General features: G+C 45.1%; 1 protein-coding gene across 7 annotated transcripts in view; it reads left to right on the top strand.

The window, feature by feature from the left end:
- Nucleotides 1-20642, top strand: part of LOC119168997 (serine/threonine-protein kinase haspin homolog) — a 133872-nt gene that overhangs the window by 38651 nt on the left and 74579 nt on the right. For all 7 annotated transcript variants that reach the window (XM_075890841.1, XM_075890842.1, XM_075890843.1 and 4 more), the window contains exon 2: nucleotides 11050-11268. In XM_075890841.1, coding sequence (XP_075746956.1) covers nucleotides 11050-11268 — 219 coding nt within the window. The remainder of the gene's footprint in view (nucleotides 1-11049; nucleotides 11269-20642) is intronic.

The raw sequence follows: 20642 nt of genomic DNA on the forward strand, positions 1-20642 counted from the left end.
GAAATAAATTGTCACGACGCGGCGGCACGCACTCTTTCACCTGCCACGCGTACCTTGCGCAGCGGAGAGGAGGGTGGCGGCGCTCAATCGCGCGCTCTTATCTCTCGGTGGGGAGGATCGTACGTCTGGCCTAGTTTTCGGCTTTCATTGGAACGATTCTCTTGTAGTTACCGGGTGCACAAAGGTCACTGCAACCGTTGCACAGTCTCCGTTTGCAAAACAGGCACGTTTTTCAGACGCAGCGAAGTAACAACTGAGTCGCTTATTCGCGTTCATCTGTGCTTGTGAGTGCGTTTTCTGCGTCATTTGTGCGTGAGCAACGTGGGGCACGCTTTGATCTGCTTGCCATTTTGCGCGTGACTTTCCAATTTGTTGCTATCGCGTTCATTGCTTCGTTTTTGCACCAAAGCTGTGACCTTTTTTTTTTTTTGAGCTGGAATTCGTAGCGGCTAATGAAGATACGTTCATAAAGATTTGAAGTAAAACCAAACGCAACTCGTGAAACATGTTTGTAGTTGATTTTTATATGCTATCGCGTACATATTTACATCTAGCACTAGTTCTTATGCACCAGAAGCAAGTATTGAAGGTGTGTTTTGTTTTCTAGCACGTTCACTTTTCAAATCCGTTTGCGTTGTGCACTGTTGACGCGCTGTATTACTCATTATATTCATGTTATTGTTAACAAAGGCTCTCGATGAAGTTGCTCGACTTTGAGATTCTCGTCTGCATACTACTATACTACTAACCACGAGCCTTAGTATTGTGAATGAATTTTAAGCTGAAACGAAAACTGAAACTGAATGAGTTTCATACGAGGCATTCGAAGGTGGGCGGTACATCCGAGTTCACTGTTAATAGTGATTGATTTCTGGATTTAGTTTAACCAGAGCCCTAGGTTGCACTCTATTGGTTTCTCAAATGTCACTACTTGCCGGTAACATCAATAGCGGTCGCAAACTGCACCCAAAAGCAATACTTGAGGTTGAATAGTGCTCACAAAGGCACCGATTCTGAAAACAGGTTCTTATAGGCACTCATAAGAATCGAGGCACAAACCCCAAAGATAAGCATTTCAATGCCCTATAAAAGTACTTTGAAATTTCTGCCTATAGTTCATGCTAATGTATCAACGTGGCACTATAGGAACGACTGAAACAACCTATTTTTTTTGTCTAAACTCTACTGGTCACTAGTACTTAGCAATAAAATATTAACTGTTGAACCGCTCCCATTTAACGTGTTAGTCCGGATTATAGGGGATGGTGGCCCTGCAATGCCACACATGGCTGCTCTAGCAATGCAGGAGTCGGTTTTCATCAGCAGGTGTGCAATACAGTTCAGTCAGCAGTTCTCCTTGAGCGAGCAACACAGTTAGGTGCAGAAAGTTTACCGAGTGTCAAGTAGACTAATTAGGGCACAGTTTGATGTAAAGATAAAAATAAGGAGTGTGCAAATATTCGAACTTTAGTTGGAGCGGAATAATACCTGGTGGAATAGCTTTATTTGATTGTGGAAGAGCTAGCACTCAAAGTTGCGAATAATTTGACATGGCGATTATCTACATCGCGGTAATTGTCTATGGTGCAACTTCGTTGGTCAGGAGTGGCTAAATATTACGTTAACGTCGTTACAGTGTGCCTTTCGTTTAAACTTTCTACAATATTCTGGTTAAGTAGTGAGACCGTGTTTATTTGAAAAGAGCATAAGTCATTTTCACACACCATGGCTCCAGCGAAGAAGGCCAGGGAACATTCTGGGAGACTGTCACACTGCTAGCGTAAAAAAAAAACGACTAGCATACTGAGCTCAGATCTTATAGTCAAGAGGTTCGAAAATACTTATGAGCCCTTCATCCTACAAAAGGATGATCCTTGGAAATAGTAGAAGTAGCATCGGGCTGCACTTTGTCCCTGCTTTTTGATACTTTCGCATACCTGCTACTGAGGTGCCCAGTCAGTGCGTCAATGCAAGAAACGCCATAACATCACGAAAACAGAACCAGGAGCCATGAAAATTTGTAATGTCTTCGTCGCAGTCACTCACCTCGTTATAGACTCAAGAACATAGACAAACTTATTTTCTTAGTGCGTTTTTCTGTCATTTACCGATAAAATGTATTGTATTGATGTTCAATGTCATATTTGATATGTCTGGCCACTATTCGGCACTATTCGATTAGAATTCAATTTGACATGAAAATATATTATTGGCACACCCATAATATAACGATTATACGAATGTATAAACTTCAAAGCGTATTCATTTCCATATGTCTAAATTAAGACAGTGTAATCAATGAACCTTTTTACAATAAAAATGTGGTATGTCAGTACTTGATAAAAAATAGTTATTCAATATGCCCAAAGATATTCGCATTATTCGTGCCTATTCTAGTTCCCATTGAAGTATCCCCGCAGGGGCGCCTGCGCAAGTAGGCGTTTGGTGTGTAGAGACACCACGGACCCGAGCTAACGGGGGAGTTTCGACTCCCTCCCACGCCTAGCCGTGCGTGGCTTTGCCGTGCCCGGGGAAAAGGGGATCCTGGGGGTTGAGCTGACGCTGGGTGATTGGACCTTTAAGGCCCCCCAGCAGAGGCAACACACCTCTTTGGCCCCGGCTTCACGTAGACGGCACCCCTGGGCTGACCCACCCAGGGGAAATCGGCAGTCGCCTTTTCCTATCTCTCTCTCCCTACATCTTCGTCTTTATCTCTCACTTTTTATCTGTCCTGTCTTCTCCTCTCTTCTGTTTACTTCCAAACTTCCTAGCGGCTAGGGTTAACCGTGTGCAAATAGCCTACCTTGGTCTAGGCGCATTGGGTTATAGTAGCGTTGTACGGCTGGCGTCTGCAGGTTTTAGCACCCGCAAACTTGTAGCGTCCCCTCGTTGGGCTCCGTGGTGGGTGGCCGCCAACGCTTCTGAAGAAAATTAAACTGGCATGCATAGAGCATTTCCATTATTAAGTGATCGTACCGCCTTAAAGCGCGTACGCACCGAAGACTTAGGATTTTTCAACCGATCAACTGAGAACTTCCCCCATTTTCATGTTATACATAGTGAGATAAGCAGCAAGCAAGCCAGAACTGTATCCCCCTTTGTAGTAGCCAGATGTCTCACAGAAGCTCTAGGAGCCGGGTACAAAGTTACCAAAATGGCCAGCGGAGACCTCCTCCTTGAAGTTCGAGAAAAAGAACAGTTTGAAAAGCTACAGAATCTTTCAACTTTTGGTGACACTCCCATCACTGTAACGCCACACAGATCCATGAACACAACCCGTGGAGTAGTATCTGATGCTGATTTGCTCGGCTTGACTGAAGACGAACTTCTGGAGGGATGGAAGAGTCAGAATGTGACCAATGTACAAAGGATCACCATTAGAAGAGACAACAAGGTAACACCAACAAAACACCTAATACTCACGTTCGCTTCCAGTAATCTGCCAGAAAGTATTCAAACAGGGTACACTAAGACGTCGATCAGACCATACATACCTAACCAACGTCGTTGTTTCAAATGCCAGAAGTATGGCCACGGCTCACAAAGCTGTTGTGGTCACCAAACTTGTGCACAATGTGGAGTGTCAGGCCACAACTCTGACTATTGCGAAGAACCATCACACTGTGTGAACTGTGGCGGAAATCATGCCGCATACTCACGGTCTTGCTCATTTTGGAAAAAAGAAAAAGAAATTATCACATTGAAAATTAAAGAAAATATTACATTTAAGGAAGCAAGACGAAGAGTGTCGCCATTTTATGGCGCTACATATGCTGATGTGGCGCGTCAGGGGGCAACGCCGCACCAGCCCTCGTCACTCGTTCGGCCAGCGCAGTGCGAGCCGACGGCTGTGGCACCTGCCCCCAGGGCGGCAGTAGTTCAGTCTACTCCGCCGCCTAGCGAATTGAGGCCGGAGACTCCAGGGTCCTCTGGTCTCAAGGCCTCCCCTCACCAGGCGAGGCCTAAAATCCGAACCACCAGCTCGCATGTGCGGGCAACCAGTGCCTCTGGAGAGGCAATGAATAGAACGGTACCCTTGGTACCAAAAGAGCGGCGCGCCTCCTTGGAGCGCGTTAAGAAAAATAAAAAACCAATAACGGGGCCGGACGACCGTCCTGCCACCTGAATTAACGAGCTCACTCCAACACAGGATACTCTTTGTACACACAGCAGTATCTCTCTTGTTTAAATATGCAGACAGAAATATTACAGTGGAACATCCGAGGCCTTCTTCGAAACCTCGATGACTTACAAGAACTCCTTCATGAACACAATTCAAGAGTGCTGTGTGTACAGGAGACACACTTAAAACGAACTAACACAAACTTTTTACGTAACTACATAATCTTCCGAAAGGATAGAGATGATGCCATGCTACCATCCGGTGGTGTAGCGGTTATAGTAAGTCAAGGTATAGCATGCACACAATTACCCCTTCAAACTTCCCTCGAGGCGGTGGCTGTCCGAGCAGTTATTCTAAACAAACTTGCCACTGTTTGCTCTTTGTACATACCTCCGCACCACCGTCTCGAAAAACTTCAATTCCAGTCTTTAATCGACGAACTACCTGAACCTTATCTGGTCCTTGGGGACCTGAACGCACATAATGGTCTGTGGGGTGACTCTCGCTGTGATGCCCGAGGTCATCTCATTGAACAATTCCTCATTTCATCGGGTGCTTGCCTGTTGAATAGAAAAGAGGCAACATACTATAACCTTGCCAACAAAACTTACTCTTCCATAGACCTCAGTATCGCATCTCCTTCACTTGTACCATTACTTCAGTGGAAAGTCATAAATAATCCATACGGAAGTGACCATTTCCCTTTAGTTTTGAGTATACCAATAATAAATGAATGTCCTCCACATGTTCCCAAATGGCTGGTAAACAAAGCCAACTGGGAACGATTTCAAAAGCTTACTCACCTAAATTGGACTGACATATGCGGGTTAGGCATAGATGAAGCTGTGCAGTACTTCACGGCTTTTCTTACTGACGCAGCAACCAAGTGCATTCCACAAACATCTGGACTGCCCGACAAACGACACGTTCCGTGGTGGAACACTGAGTGCCAGAATGCGCGAAAGGAACAGAACAGGGCATGGAGGTTGCTGCGGAACTCGCCGACAGCGGAAAACCTTGAGAGCTTTAGGAAAATAAAATCTCGAGGCAGGAGAACGCGTCGGCAGGCCAGAAAAGAAAGCTTGCACAAGTTTTTATCAGGGATAAATTCATATACACAAGAGGCTAAAGTCTGGAACATGGTTCATAGGGTAGCAGGAAGACAAGTACACCCACTCCCACTCGTAAACACACAGGGTGATTGCCTGGAAGATCAAGCGAACTTCCTCGGTGCACACTACGAGCAGGTGTCTAGCTCGTCACACTACACTGAAGCTTTCCAAAGACACAAAGCAAAGATAGAAAAGCAGAAACTAGAATCCAAGTGCACAAATTACGAGGAATACAACCAACCTTTCAACTTAGCTGAGCTACAAACATCAGTAAACTCTTGCAATAATTCCGCTCCAGGCTACGACCGTGTCACATATGAAATGTTGAAAAACTTGCCGCTCGAAACGCGAAAAACTTTACTCTCTCTATACAATGCTATCTGGCTTTCAGGCACCATCCCTGCTTCCTGGAAAGAGGCTATTGTTATCCCTATTTTGAAACAGGGCAAGGACCCTTCCTCAGTTTCAAGTTATAGGCCCATTGCACTAACCAGCTGCGTTTGTAAACTTTTTGAAAAAATGATAAACCGCCGACTTTTACATTTCCTTGAAACACACAATCTGCTCGACATATTTCAGTGTGGGTTTCGGGAGGGTAGATCCACCACCGACCATCTGGTGCGTATCGAGGCACAGATCCGAGACGCTTTTGTCCACAAACAATACTTCCTTTCAGTGTTTCTCGATATCGAGAAGGCTTACGACACAACATGGCGTTTTGGGATATTAAAAGACTTGTCTCACCTGGGTGTGCGCGGTAGAATGCTTTCCATAATCGAGAGTTACTTGTCCAATCGGAAATTCCGCGTCCGTGTGGGCAGTACTCTCTCCCAAATATTTGTGCAAGAAACGGGAGTACCGCAAGGTGGTGTACTTAGTTGTACACTTTTTATTATAAAAATGAATTCCTTGCACCTGTCCATCCCCCGCAACATGTTCTATTCCACATATGTCGATGACGTCCAGCTTGGCTTCAAGTCATGCAACCTAGCAATGTGTGAGCGACAGGTTCAGTTAGGTTTAAACAAGGTCTCCAAATGGGCAGAGGAAAACGGATTCCGGCTGAACCCAGGAAAAAGCACGTGTGTCTTGTTCTCCCGAAAGAGAGGCATGCACTCAGAACCTGACATTGAACTGAACGGTCAACGTCTGTCTGTCAATGTGGAGCATAAATTTTTAGGATTAATCTTGGACAACAAGTTGACCTGCGTACCGCACATCAAGTATCTAAAAACAAAATGTTTAAAAACCATGAATGTTTTAAAAGTGTTGTCACGTACTACGTGGGGTAGTGACAGGCAATGTCTCATGAATCTGTATCGAAGCCTCATTCGCACCCGCTTAGATTATGGGGCCATTGTTTATCAGTCTACAACACAAAGTGCTTTGAAGATGCTGGACCCTGTGCACCATTTGGGCATCCGGCTTTCTACGGGTGCTTTTCGCACCAGCCCCGTAGAAAGCCTTTATGTTGAGTCGAATGAGTGGTCGCTTCATCTGCAGAGAACTTACATGTCCTTTGTTTATTTCCTTAAGGTGAAAGCAGATAAGAAGCACCCCTCATACTTGAAACTTGAAACTTGAAATTTATTTCACCACAACGATACACCGTGATTTACACAAACAAGAAACAATTGTGGCATGGAAAGTAGGAAAAAAGCTGCGCTATAGCAGCTTGACTAGCCCCACCTCCCATTTACTCCACTATTATTGATTACTAATACTCCACTATTATTGATTTGTCGAGCTCCATTCTGTTTCAAAACAGGCCTTCGATGAGGCAGCCCTTCTCAGTTCGCCTGAAAAGTCTAGCTGAGGAAACTGGAGTCTCACTTGAACATAGTTTGATGGCTCCTGTAGCATATCTGCCACCGTGGCAATGGCAGACTATAGACTGTGATGTGTCCTTTCTTAAAGTTACAAAACATGCGCCTATTGCCCATATCCGAACATACTTCCTCGAACTTCAACACAAATACACACGTCCTGAGTTCTTTACAGATGCCTCCAAGTCTAACTCCTCTGTGTCCTACGCTGCTGTCGGCCCATCCTTTTCGGATGCTGGCCCTCTACATCCAGGCACAAGTATCTTCACAGCGGAAGCCTACGCGATACTTGTGGCGGCTAAACACATCAAGCAATTACAAATACAAAAAGCAGTAATTTATACAGACTCCCTCAGTGTAGTAACGGCTCTGCACACTCCTAAAAAACACAAAAACCCAGTCCTTGTCTCACTTTACTCCATTTAATGCACACTATACACACTCAAACAACATGTTGTAGTGCGCTGGTTGCCAGGGCACCGTGAGATTCAAGGAAACGTGATGGCGGATCAGCTTGCTGCATCCGCCCACGAAAGCACCGCCATTACACCGACATCAATACCGGCCCTTGATCTTAAGCCGTCTCTCAAACGAAAACTCAGCGACTACTGGCAGAGCAAGTGGGATACACACACACAAAACAAACTACACGTTATCAAGCCACACCTTGAACATTGGCCACCAGTATCAAAATCACGTCTAACAGAGGTAACACTAACAAGACTCAGGATAGGACACATATACACGACACACACACATCTTTTGTCCGGTGGTGATCCACCATTGTGTGATAGATGTGGTGAGGCATTAACAGTTCTTCACGTTTTAATTCAATGTAAACATTTAGACACTCTAAGAAGACAACACTTCCCACTATCCTACCGACAACATATACCTTTACACCCTGCAATGTTCGTCGGTAGGGAACCGCTTTTTAGTCACAAATCATTATTAGCGTTTTTAAAGAAAACTCATAATTTTCATATCATATACCCGGGCATACCGTAGCACGACCTCTCTAGAGAGGTTTTTGCTGCGGTGGCTACACAGGAAAGCACTTGCCTCACGGCCCTTGCACGCAAGGGTACTAACGTGTGAGGTACTTGTGCTAATGCCATACATGCCATACATGTTAGTGCTTCACCACAGATGTGGTGAAGCACTAACAGTTCTTCACGTTTTAATTCAATGTAAACATTTAAACACTCTAAGAAGACAACACTTCCCACTATCCTACCGACAACATATACCTTTACACCCTGCAATGTTCGTCGGTAGGGAACCGCTTTTTAGTTATAAATCATTGCTAGCGTTTTTAAAAGAAATTCATAATTTTCATATCATGTACCCGGGCATTTCGTCCTCTCCTGAGAGGTTTTCGCTACGGTGGCTACGCAAGAAAGCACTTGCCTCACGGCCCTTGGACGCAAGGGTATGAATGAGATAGGCACTTGTGCTAATGCCATACGTATCCACCATCGTTTTTCATTATCACCAACTTTTGTCACCTATTCACACCACGCACACCTTTCACGGCATGGTCATGATTTTATTGTATGTTTTTACCCGCTTTACTGCGAGGAATTTTATGGCCCTTATACAGCCGCTAATCACAACCATGTTCCACATTCCTGTCTCATGAACTGGCGCTCTTTGGCCATCAAATGGCCCTTGCGCCAAAAAACACCATATATCATCATCATCCCATTGAAGTATCGCTTACCTGAGCGTAATACTTATTTAGAAATTGAAGTCATTGAGTTCAAGAATATCATCCAGCAGTAATCTGAGTTTTTTTATCTTGAGGCTTTTCGAAACGACAATCTTCGTGTGCTTAATGCACTGCTGAAATACGATAGGCATGCGAAATGTTCGCGTAATACGAAGTTATTTTGATAGTTACAATGTCTGTATTATACGGAATGGTGAAGTTTTGTATATATCCGAGAAAACTATTGGTATCAATTACCAATAACGGAAATCTTCCACGCTTTTGATAGACGGAAAATCGTACATAGCGTGCAATGCTTTCAATTGCAGTGTTCACACCGGAAATGATTGGACCGTCTGGGAAACCTTTGTTTGTGAAGAAAGTATAAAAAATAAATAAAAAAATACTTGAATGAATGAATAATCAAACAGATAAATAAAAATAGTTTGTTCAAATAAAAGCGTTTGTTCAGTAATAGAGGGACTGTTGAATTTTCCCTTGTTCTGGGCATCCGCTTATCGTTAATAAAAATTCTTCTGTAGCTTCTTATTGCTTCTTCTTAGACAGTTTCATGCCAAGCTGTTTATGATCGCTTCAGTTAGAAAAAATATCGGCGTCCTATACCATCCTTTCCGCTGTTTTTCATGACGTACCGCCTTGTAGGTAAACGAGGGCATGGTTCCGTCGAGAAGAGATGCAAAATAAACACTCTAAAAGCACCGATAAGAGGGGTTAAACATTCAACCCCTTAGTCTTCGCGCTCCAGTTTTGCGCAACAATCCTATGCCCTTGAGCAAGTACCAACTCGCCCAAGAGAAAATGTTTGTGCTGTGAAAGAACAATGTGAAGACAACTAAGTCAGTAATAAAACAGATTGAGTGCGGCCGTGTTGCTTATCTTAGTGAAGAGGTTTTTAAACAGCCCAGGTTAGAGGACATGGCTCTACGAAGCTAAAATTCACAATGCTTGAGCAGGTGTTCGTTGTTCTTTTCGGTGCCTCAAACATCACATGCAACAGTGTAAGATACTTTGATTACCATTGCATAAGATTTTATGGAAGCCACTGCCAACGGAAGCCAATCTTCGCGTCGATGAAGGTCGGGTGTAGGTTAGAGCAGCAGTGAATAATTAAATTTATGTAGTCAGGCATTTAGTATGTTTGGCACGTTCTGCTACGTCATCGTGAGACTGCAGGGCAGTTGACGAATTTGGTTCGCAGCGTCTGTTCTTGAAATCTGAATTGAAACTCTGTTTCCTTCCTGATGTGATGTGCGGGCATCGTTATCTGCGAAATTATTTGCACTGATACGACAATGTCCAGGTAGCCACTGAAAGGCAATGTCGGGGACTTTTTTCATTAAGTGGTGGTTACGTTTCGCGCTTTGCTACGTCAGTCGTTGGCGCCACCCGCTTCTTATAAAATGTGCGCATAGCCACAACATCCGAATTGCTTCTCATGAAGCTTCACTAGCCTGTCAAGTAAGATCGCAACTTTTGACCTACATTGCTTATTTTCAAGCAACCAGAAGCTCGAAGTCTCACGCGACGTTTCATTTAACACTTTTTACCCAACTTAAAACACTGTAATTGAATAGGTTCCGAAAATGGTAAGCAAAACGCGGGATTTTATTTCGTGATTGCGATTTCTGTACAACTCTTAAAAGTTACGACTCCATTTATTCACAGGGGTCAAATGAAGCTTCGCGTTTTTGTGCCTGACCTGCTACTATTTCGATGTATCACTCTCACTGTTATTGTATTTTTTTTTTTCATTTTTCTACCGCACTGCTAAATGCTCTTTCCAAACTTCTTCCTTCCTCCCATCCTAGAGTTAAACATGCACTCACGTGCTAAGCAACGCCACATTTCTGTTGCAATACGCAACAACGATTGCCATCAGTGAATCAATAAAATTCAGCAATGAAATTTGACAACGTGAAATAATGAATGAACTTCCTAAAGCATTCGCTTTTCAATACGATAAATTGCTATTCACTGACAAATTCACGATAAGGAGAACACCGGTTGGTGCAAAGCGTCGCACACAAGCACGCGTGTGGCTGTGCACCATCTAGGGTCTGTTTGTGCACGCCTGCATTTATGTATTTTCGCTGGAGCGAGAGCTTTTGCGAATCATGCCGCTGCTTTCACCGCCAATGTCTGTAACTTCCAAAGCTTCGCTTAACAACACACGCTTATGCACGAACACGCGTGCGTGTATCGCCCACTGTATTACTTGAGTTAGTAGTATCCGCAATTTCTTTCTTGTTTTTGTAGGAAGCAAAATTTAGCTCAAGCCATGTTCACGATGATGACGATGATGATCTGGAGGACTGCGACCTCAGCTGCTTTTTGGAATCGAGCTTGCTTACTTTCGATGACTCCATCGACACTGCATCGCCGTATGTTCCGGTCACTTCGTCAGCCACCAAACCTTCACGCATGTTCTCGGAGTTCCTCTTGCCCTGTGCCGAAGAACAACCAAACCTGTTGCCGGTAAGTACTCCGAAAGATGCTTATTGCAGGCTTGGTGTTTCACTTTAGATGTTATTCTAACGAGAAAATTTGTGGCGTTTTAAAACAGCGCAGGTAGTTTGACATTTTTATACATTTCTTTTGCTGTCACATCGAGCAAGCGTCTTGACTCCGCTGGCCATGATTTCCTTGAAAACGCTATAGGGCGAGACACAAACAAACAAACAAACAAACAAACAAACAAACAAACAAACAAAGGAAAAAGGAGTGTGTGAGTGAGTGAGAGTTTATTAGAAGGCAGAGAGGTCGGCCTGAGCTAGTTCGCTCTAGCCTGCTACTCTACACAGGGGATAAGGGAAAGGTGAAAGAAAGAGGGATGAAGGGTGATGATGGGGACAAGAAGAGGTGGTGCGTATGTACAGTAGCCACTTAGTATAGTACCCTACAGTCTAGTTTCTAGTCCAGTGCTTTTTTGAACTCAATCTATGCTGCATGAATACCGCAGAAGCTTCGAACATAAAGTTTGGCCTGACACGCTTCGTAACTTCAAACAATACTGAAAGAAATTTGTCGAAAAGTAAATCTGTAGTAAACGGGAAAAGAAGGATGGCCCTCAGCCATATTGTCACACGAAAGTGTTTTATAGTGGGGTTTAACAAGACTTCAGTGACGCAATCCCGCCACGAACATGATGTCAAAACTAAGCACGATCAGAAGACAAAGCAACAGTGATGCCATATTCACGAAGTGAATGCTGATGAAGGAGCTTGCTCCGGAGCGTAATCTGGTAAACCGTGAGCTCTCCGTACATACACTATAGAGCACCATACAAAGACTTGCCCTATCGGGGGCTGAGAAGGGTTTAGAACGTTAAACTCTAACAATTTATTATTATTACTTTTAATAATAATTTTAATAATATTAGTACTATTATCGCTAAAGTTCGTTGCAGTGCCTCCTCCTACCCCTATTTGTTCAATGTATGACCAAATTTACCACCCCAGCCCTTACGTAACTAAAGAGAGGCTGCCCCTGCCCCCCTCCTTGAAAAAATAAAATAAAAACAAAACACACATGCGGACCAGGAGGAGCCCTTGCAGCAGCCGCCTTGCGGGGCCTTCGCTCCACCCTTAGCTACTTCGATGTTCATGGTGGGTAGCAGTATCAAAGCGCACTGAGTCATGTCCGGCGAAGAAGAGAGGAAGCAAACGAGCGAGCGTTTTATATAGACGTAGTCCCATCAAACTGGGGCGCGCGCCAAGAGCCGAGTGAGCGTCGGCTAAGCGTAGGCGTGCCATCTAGTGAGCACTCTTGAAATGAAGAGCACTAGAGTACACACCGGTACAACGACGAGAGACAAGAGATCTCCCCCCCCCCCCAACAAAAAGAGGAAGCTCCAAAAAGAATTTCCTCGTCAGGAGTCCAATCCGTAACTTGATTGATATGTGGGGTTTAACGTCCCAAAACCACTATATGATTATGAGAGACGCCGTAGTGGAGGGCTCCGGAAATTTAGACCACCTGGGGTTCTTTAACGTGCACCCAAATCTAAGCACACGGGCCTACAACATTTCCGCCTCCATCGGAAATGCAGCCGCCGCCGCCGGGATTCGAACCCACGCCCTGCGGGTCAGCAGCCGAGTACCAACCAATCCGTAACTTTTCTGCGACAAAAGATGCTGGGCACGCTATCCACAGCGTCATGGTCGCTTTAAAATATACATCTTTAAAATAAGCGTGCCAGGTTTAAATAAACCTTGCACGATTGAAAAGATAAGCCTTTTTATTTACTATATATTGTCTTCTCAGAGCGTATTTGGCAAAGTACAGTAATACATGATAATCGTGCCTTCCCTGATCGGTTCATCGAACACGTAGTTTCTAAGCGTCGTTCTCGTTTGGCGCGTTTCGAATAGCACAGGTACACTCTCCTTGGTAGCAACCTTAACAGGAGCCCACGAGGGTCAGCGTCGCTCATAGAATCTACCCATACCAGACAGAGACCTGGAACCGCTGGAACAAACCTGTTTCATCTGGATGTAGCTTCGCGTTACCCGGTTACGCTCACTCTGCGCATATTCGTGGCCCGCCAAAGGTAAAGCACGACGAGCGTTGCGTTTCCTTCTGGTGGGGCAATGGTGTTCAATAGCTCCAACATGTCGTGAGTAGGTGACCTTAGACCAAGTTCGGCGTTCAATCAGTCGCATTTTTTCTGGTTGTCGCATCGCTTTCTGTGGTTGTGCTCTCACCGTATGACGGACGTTAGTTTTGGGGATATAAATGTATGAGTAAGCGTCAATGTGGATGCATTCACGTTTAGTCATACTGTAGTTGTCAAATGCCTATCGACATCGTACAAGCTCTCTGATATTAATGCACGTTACACTACTTCTGTAACGACACATTATACTTCAGTGTCTTACTAACTTCTTTGGTGGAGGGATCTACCATGTTTGCCTTCATGCCATGATCAGAGGTTTCCTATGACTTGAAGAGACAGAGTGCTTTTTCAGTTTAAGTGAAAATCTTAGCACTATATTGTTAAGAACCCCCAAACTTGTACTTCGCTATGTTTCCTTGGCTTTATTTCATGTCGGTTGCGTTATTTGTGTACCGCCGAGTTCTTGAATTTTTCATCTGAACATACTGCTCTAGAGAAAGTCTGGCGGCATGTAAAGTAACAGGAGAATGAATATATCTTTTGAGTACTTCACAAGCTGACATTCTTATGAGATTACGCAATGAAGGTGGCAAATGCAATATATTTTCCTTTGACGCATGAATAACTGCCTAAAACATAAAGCAGTGAAAGGTGCATGAATGATTGATAGGCTTCGCGAAGGTGAATCATTGGGAACAATGTCTTTTCAGTCAATAGGCGGTGGCTGGCAAGCGCCGTGTCCATGAAAACCTATACTCACTGTAGCCGATAAAAAATTGCAGGACTGTTAAGCCCCGCCTTTAGAAGTTGAATGCGACAGCGACATCCTGTACCTAGTGCGTACTACGACTTGGTGCATATTTTTATTATTCCATGATGACAGTCGAGAAGTTTAAAATGAGGATTATTACAATGAAATCGATAATATTGAAAATGACTTGGGTCAGTGAAGCTTTCGTGGGTGACTGCCTTCTGTGTGATGGGTAGCATGCTTTAAACCATGAGCAATCATGCGCTTGAAATTGTTTTGAACTTGCTATGCACCAATTACGTTGTCTTTAGGGAATACATGCGGTAGCGCGTGTGCCTTTTGTAATGGACGGCCGGCATTAAACCGTGAAGTCACTATGATAATCGTATGTTCTGACGCCCGATGGCATTATACCCTTGTAACAAGCAATATCACTGAGATAATGCAAGTTTTCTTTTCGCTATGCCTAGTACAGTGCACTGTGAATGCGAAAAAAGGTGCGGTTTAGCGGCTTGACTAGGACTCTGGTCTTGCGCACAGCAGTGGGACAGGACGAAATATAACAGTAAATTAAGTAGTGATATATACTGTCATAGGGTCGTGACGTGGCCGAAGACAGGAGACTTTATGTTGGGGTTTAACTGTTTATTTGGGCGAACCTGTGCCCGGTAAACGGAAAGTTCGATTACAGTAGCAGTCTTGCACAGATAGCAGTGAACGGAGCGTCGGCCGTCGATCAACTACTGATAAGCGGCGAAGCGCGTCGGCGTTTATAACTCTTGCCGTCGAATGTTCTAGCGTTATCGCTGGCGGTGGCGTAGGTTCCAGAATAATCTGTACAGTTCGCAGAGTAGGCATGATCTTATCGAAGTGATCTACTACAATCCGGAAGCTTCTCGAAAACTGCAGGCGCGGTTTGCACTGAGAATTGTGTAATGTTTTGGGACGATAACAAAACTTGGGAAATGGGACGTGGCATTGCCCCCCCCCTGAAAAAGGCATCGTCCTGATATTTAACTAAAGATGAAGGTACAATAATAATGGAAGAAAGTACAATGAATAAATTACGATACAATTATAATACAAAAAAACACTGTTTCAGTTTGTCAACGCGCATGAAACGGCTTGAGGCGTGCGACATGGACCACTTCAGGTCGCGATTAGCGTCGTTCAGAGTTCGTGATGCCATCGGGGAAAACCACGTAATCAAGGGGGCCGAGACGTCAAACCACCCTGTACTGTCTGAAGTACCGTCGCAGAAGGTTTTCACTTAGTCCACGTCGGCGTATCGGCGTCCACACACAAACATGCTCACCGGGCTGGTGTTCCACGAAGCGTCGTCGAAGATTGTAACGGCGGCTGTTGGTCGTCTGTTGATTCTTGATACAGAGACGCGTGAGTTGTCGGGCTTCTTGGGCGCGTTGAAGGTACTCACTCACATAGAGGTTTTCTTCGTCGGTGACGTTGGGTAACATGGCATCGAGCGTCGTTGCCGGGCTCCTTCCGTAGACGAATTTATATGGAGATATCTGCGTCGTCTCCTGCACCGCCGTGTTGTATGCGAAGGTCACGTACGGAGGAATGGCGTCCCACGTCTTGTGTTCGACATCGACGTACATTGCCAGCATGTCGGCGATTGTCTTGTTTAGCCACTCGGTGAGGCTGTTGGTCTGTGAGTGGTACGCTGTCGTCCGGCGGTGGTTTGTCTGGCTGTAGGCCAAGATCGCTTGAGTTAGGTCAGCATTAAACGCCGTTCCTCTGTCGGTGATAAGGACCCCTGGGGCGCCGTGACGTAGGACGATATTTTCGACAAAGAACTTAGCTACTTAACAACACAATTGAAGTTGTACCAGGCATATCGGACCACGAACTAGTATTATTTAAAACCAACATGTTGTGTACTCTCTCGGTCACCCAAGTATCTAGATTCCTCAATTTTGATACTGCCTCAGACGAAAGCATTTTGGACCTCCTAGAGGAGGAGTACGACAAAATTACTAACAAACATTTTCATAATCGCTGTGACGTTAACCAGCTATGGTCGCACTTTAAGACAACCGTTCACAAATGTATAAGTTCGTTCGTTCCGGAGAAAGTGAAAAAAATACATGGCCGTAGTCCTTGGATTACGCGCGACATACTCCATCTAAAACGCAAGATAAAACGCCTGTCATGCTCAAAAACACAACCACGTAGTGCTGCTCTGACTGCGCCGAACTGCGCAACAAGATTAGAAGCTCCAAATTTCATTTCTTCAACGTAAAAATGCACAACTTTCTCACAACCAATCCAAGAAAATTTTGGATGCACCTCTCCGACAAAAAAGTGAAAGTGACAAAAATTAAAATCAAGGACGCGGACGTGACTGATGCCAGCTGCATAGCAACAGCATTTAACGACTACTTCTCTTCTGTTTTTTTGCGAACGGGTGACACCCCTCCTGATTTCCACGCAAACAATCTCGAACTGCCAGACTTGATTATAACAGATGAAGGCATCTTGTCAGCTCTACTTCACCTAGACACAAAAAAATCAGCCGGGCCAGATGAAATACCTAATGCTTTTCTTTATCGGTACGCCGAGTGGTGTTCCAAATACTTAGGCTTAATATTTAGGGAAAGCCTGTTACAAGGCGAAGTTCCAGTAGATTGGAAGAAGGGTAAATCGGTACCCATTCATAATTCAGGTGATAAATATGACGTGAAAAACTACCGCCCTATTTCATTGTTATGTACAGCCGGCAAGGTTATGGAACACTTCCTTTTCAAACACTTAAGTTCATTTCTGGAGAGTAACCATTTTTTTTCCCCAAATCAACACGGTTTCCGGCAAGGCTTTTCAACCACCACACAGTTAATTCACACTACTGATGACTTTCTAAAAACACTTGACAAAGGCGGACAAATAGATGCGATTTTTTTAGACTTTGAAAAAGCTTTCGACCGAGTTTCCCATTCCCATTTGATGTTTAAAATTCGCCGAATCCTAACCAACGAAAGAATTCTTCGATGGCTTGATTGTTATCTATCCCACCGACACCAATACGTTCGGATAGCAGATAAAAATTCTTCTTCCGCTCTCGTGCATTCTGGGGTACCACAGGGCTCTGTCCTAGGACCACTTTTATTTTTAGTTTATCTAAATGACATGTCATCCGAATCTACTGTGCAGTGTCGTTTTTTCGCGGACGACTGCGTTGCGTACCTGCCCATTCAATCAAGAACAGATCACGCCACCCTAAATGAATACTTATCGGTTGTTACAGCATGGTGTAACTCCTGGAAAATGAGCCTCAACATAGCAAAGTGCGTCAAGATGACCATAACACGTAAAAAAAATCCCTCGGAATTCACTTACATGTTAAACAACACTGCTATAACAACCGTTAACCAGTACAAATACCTTGGTCTGACAATCACTTCTAATTTGAGCTGGAAAACTCATATTGAAGGTATAACATCAGCAGCGCTGCGGCGATTGTGGTTCTTAAAGCATCGCATGAGGCACTGCACCAGCAAAACAAAACTAGTTGCTTACACTACATTGGTACGCCCACTGTTGGAATATGCTGACGTTGTATGGGATCCACACACACAAACTGAAATATACTTACTAGAACGAGTCCAAAATAAATCCCTTCGGTTTATTTACCACGCGTATAGTAGACACTGTTCAGTCACTGAACTCCGTAATAGATCCGCCCTTCCCACATTGGAGTCGCGTAGAAAGCTACATCGCTTAAAATTCCTTTATAACATAGTCAACGGACACTCATGACTCGCCTTTAACACTTACATGCAGTACAATACATCGCGGAAAACTCGGAACAAGCATGATAACACCATAGTGGTGCCACTTACAAAAACAAATTCTCGGCGATATTCCTTCTTTCCACGAACAATTTCCGACTGGAATGAACTACCTCATGACGTCACCAGCATCGCAGCGCCCGACGCATTCTTATCAGCTGCCACTGCCTGTCGGTAGTAAAAGCTGTCTGGTCGTATGTGCAGATTTCAATTCTTTTTATGATGTTTTTTCACTTCGTGTTAGGAACAAAATTTGGATTGTATTTTTGATACCGCTCTTGTGTTGCTCCTGTAACCCGAGTATTCATGTTCCACGCAAACCTGTTATGTGGTGATTTTATTTCTGCGCCGTGAAGAATAGTGTTATAAGTGACTGCAAGTATGAAAGTTTGTATCACTCCTGCCTTGGCCACCAAGAGGTGGCTGGCAGTATGCAATAAATAAATAAATAAATAAATAAATACCTGGGATGCACTGCCTTTTGGCAGGGCTTTTGTCTCGGCGTAGCAGGTGCGGTAGTCGGTAGTTACGACGATCCATTTGTTTCCGAAAGCCGACGTCGGGAACGGCCCCAGTAGGTCCATACCAATCTGCTGCAAAAGTTGGCGAGGTGGTTCATTTGGCTGCAGAAGTCCCGCCGGCCTTGTCGGTGGTGTCTTGCGTCGATGACAGTCCCGACATGTCCTCACATAACGAGTGACGTCGGTGGTAAGACGTGGCCAATAGTACCTTTCTTGTATCCTCGCGAGTGTGCGAGAAACACCGAGGCGCCCTGCTCTCAGATCGTCGTGCAGGGCCTGCAGGAGTTCTGGTCGCAGAGCTGAAGGCACCACAAGGAGGTACTTGGCTCGAAGCGGTGAAAAGTTTTTCTTTTGGAGAAGAACGTTTCGCAGGAAGAACGACGCAAGCGCGCGCTTGAATTCCTTGGGACTTTGGCGGTACTGCCTTCGAGGTATTCTATAAAGGCCTTAAGTACCGAGTCGGCCCGCTGTCGTTAAGTGAAGTCGTCGGTAGTTATCGTTCCAAAGAAGTAGTCGTCATCCGGGTCGTCGGGTGGTGGTTGGTCGACAGGCGCACGAGAGAGACAGTCGGCGTCGGAGTGTTTCTTGCGGGACTTGTAAATGACAGTAATGTCATATTCTTGAAGTCTCAGGCTTCATCGTGCGAGGCGACCTGAATGGTCCTTCAAGGTGGCTAGCCAACACAAGGCGTGGTGGCCGCTCACAACTTTGAAGGGCGTGCCGTAGAGGTAGGGGCGAAATTTCGACGTAGCCTAGATGATGGCGAGGCACTCCTTTTCTGTTGTGGAATAATTGGCTTCTGCTTTGGATAGCGATCGGCTGACGTAACTAATAACCCGTTCAAGTCCGTCAGCCCTCTGCACAAGAATGGCGCCAAGACCTACGTTGCTTTCGTCAGTGTGTATTTCTGTCTCGGCGAATTGATCGAAATGGGCAAGTAACGGAGGCGTCTGGAGGCGATGTTTAAGCTCCCGGAAAGCGTGTTCCTGCGGCGTTTCCCACTTGAACTCCATGTCGGCCTTGGTAAGGTTAGTGAGAGGATCGGCGATGCGGGCGAAGTTTTTCACAAACCATCTATAATAGGCGCACAGGCCCAGAAATCGGCGCACCGCCTTCTTGTCAGTGGGCGGCGGAAAGTCGGCGATGGCGGCTGTTTTCCGTGGACCGGGATCAACTCCAGACTTGCTAATAACGTGCTCCAGAAACAAGAGCTCCTCGTACGCAATCTGCACTTTTCTGGCTTCAGTGTGAGTCCGGACGTCTTGATGGCTTTAAGTACAGCTTCAAGGCGCCGAAGATGCTCGTCGAAACTCGAGAAAAACACGACGACGTCGTCCAAGTACACAAGGCAAGTCTGCCACTTCAATCCTGCCAGTACTGTATCCATAACGCGTTGAAAAGTTGCAGGCGCTGAGCAAAGGCCGAAGGGCATCACCTTAAACTCGAAGAGGCCGTCCGGTGTTATAAACACCGTCTTCTCTCGGTCTCTTTCGTCGACTTCGATTTGCCAATAGCCAGTCTTGAGGTCCATTGACGAAAAGTACTTGGCGTTATGGAGCCGATCAAGTGCGTTGTCTATTCATGGAAGAGGATACACGTCCTTCCTTGTGATTTTGTTCAGGCAGCGATAATGACGCAGAAACGTAGGGTCCCATCCTTTTTCTTCACTAACACCACGGGGGATGCCCATGGTTTCTTGGACGGCTGGATAATGTCATCCCGCAGCATTTCGTCAACTTGTCTCTTCATGGCCTCACAATCTGACGTCGAAACCCTGTATGGACTCTGACGGAGTGGTCTGGCATTTTCTTCGGTTATGATGCGATGTTTCGTGACTGGGGTCTGCCGAATTTTTGATGACGACGAAAGGCAATCTTCGTATTGCAGGAGCAGGGCCTTGAGCTGTTCTTGCTTATGGTTCAGAAGTCTGGGATTGACATCGAAAGCTATGGGAGGGGCTTGGTTCCTCTGAGCAGGTTCCGCAGAATCGGAAAGGGCGAAATCACTGGTGGCTTCTACAATTTCTCCGATGTATGCGACCGTTGTTCCTTTGTTCAAATGTTTGTACTCATTGCTGAAATTCGTGAGCATAACCGTTGCTTTGCCTCCCCGCAGCTCTGCAGTTCCTCTTGCGACGCAAATATTTCGGGTGA

This window comes from Rhipicephalus microplus, chromosome 3, assembly GCF_043290135.1.
Source record: "Rhipicephalus microplus isolate Deutch F79 chromosome 3, USDA_Rmic, whole genome shotgun sequence".
Taxonomy (NCBI): domain Eukaryota; kingdom Metazoa; phylum Arthropoda; class Arachnida; order Ixodida; family Ixodidae; genus Rhipicephalus; species Rhipicephalus microplus.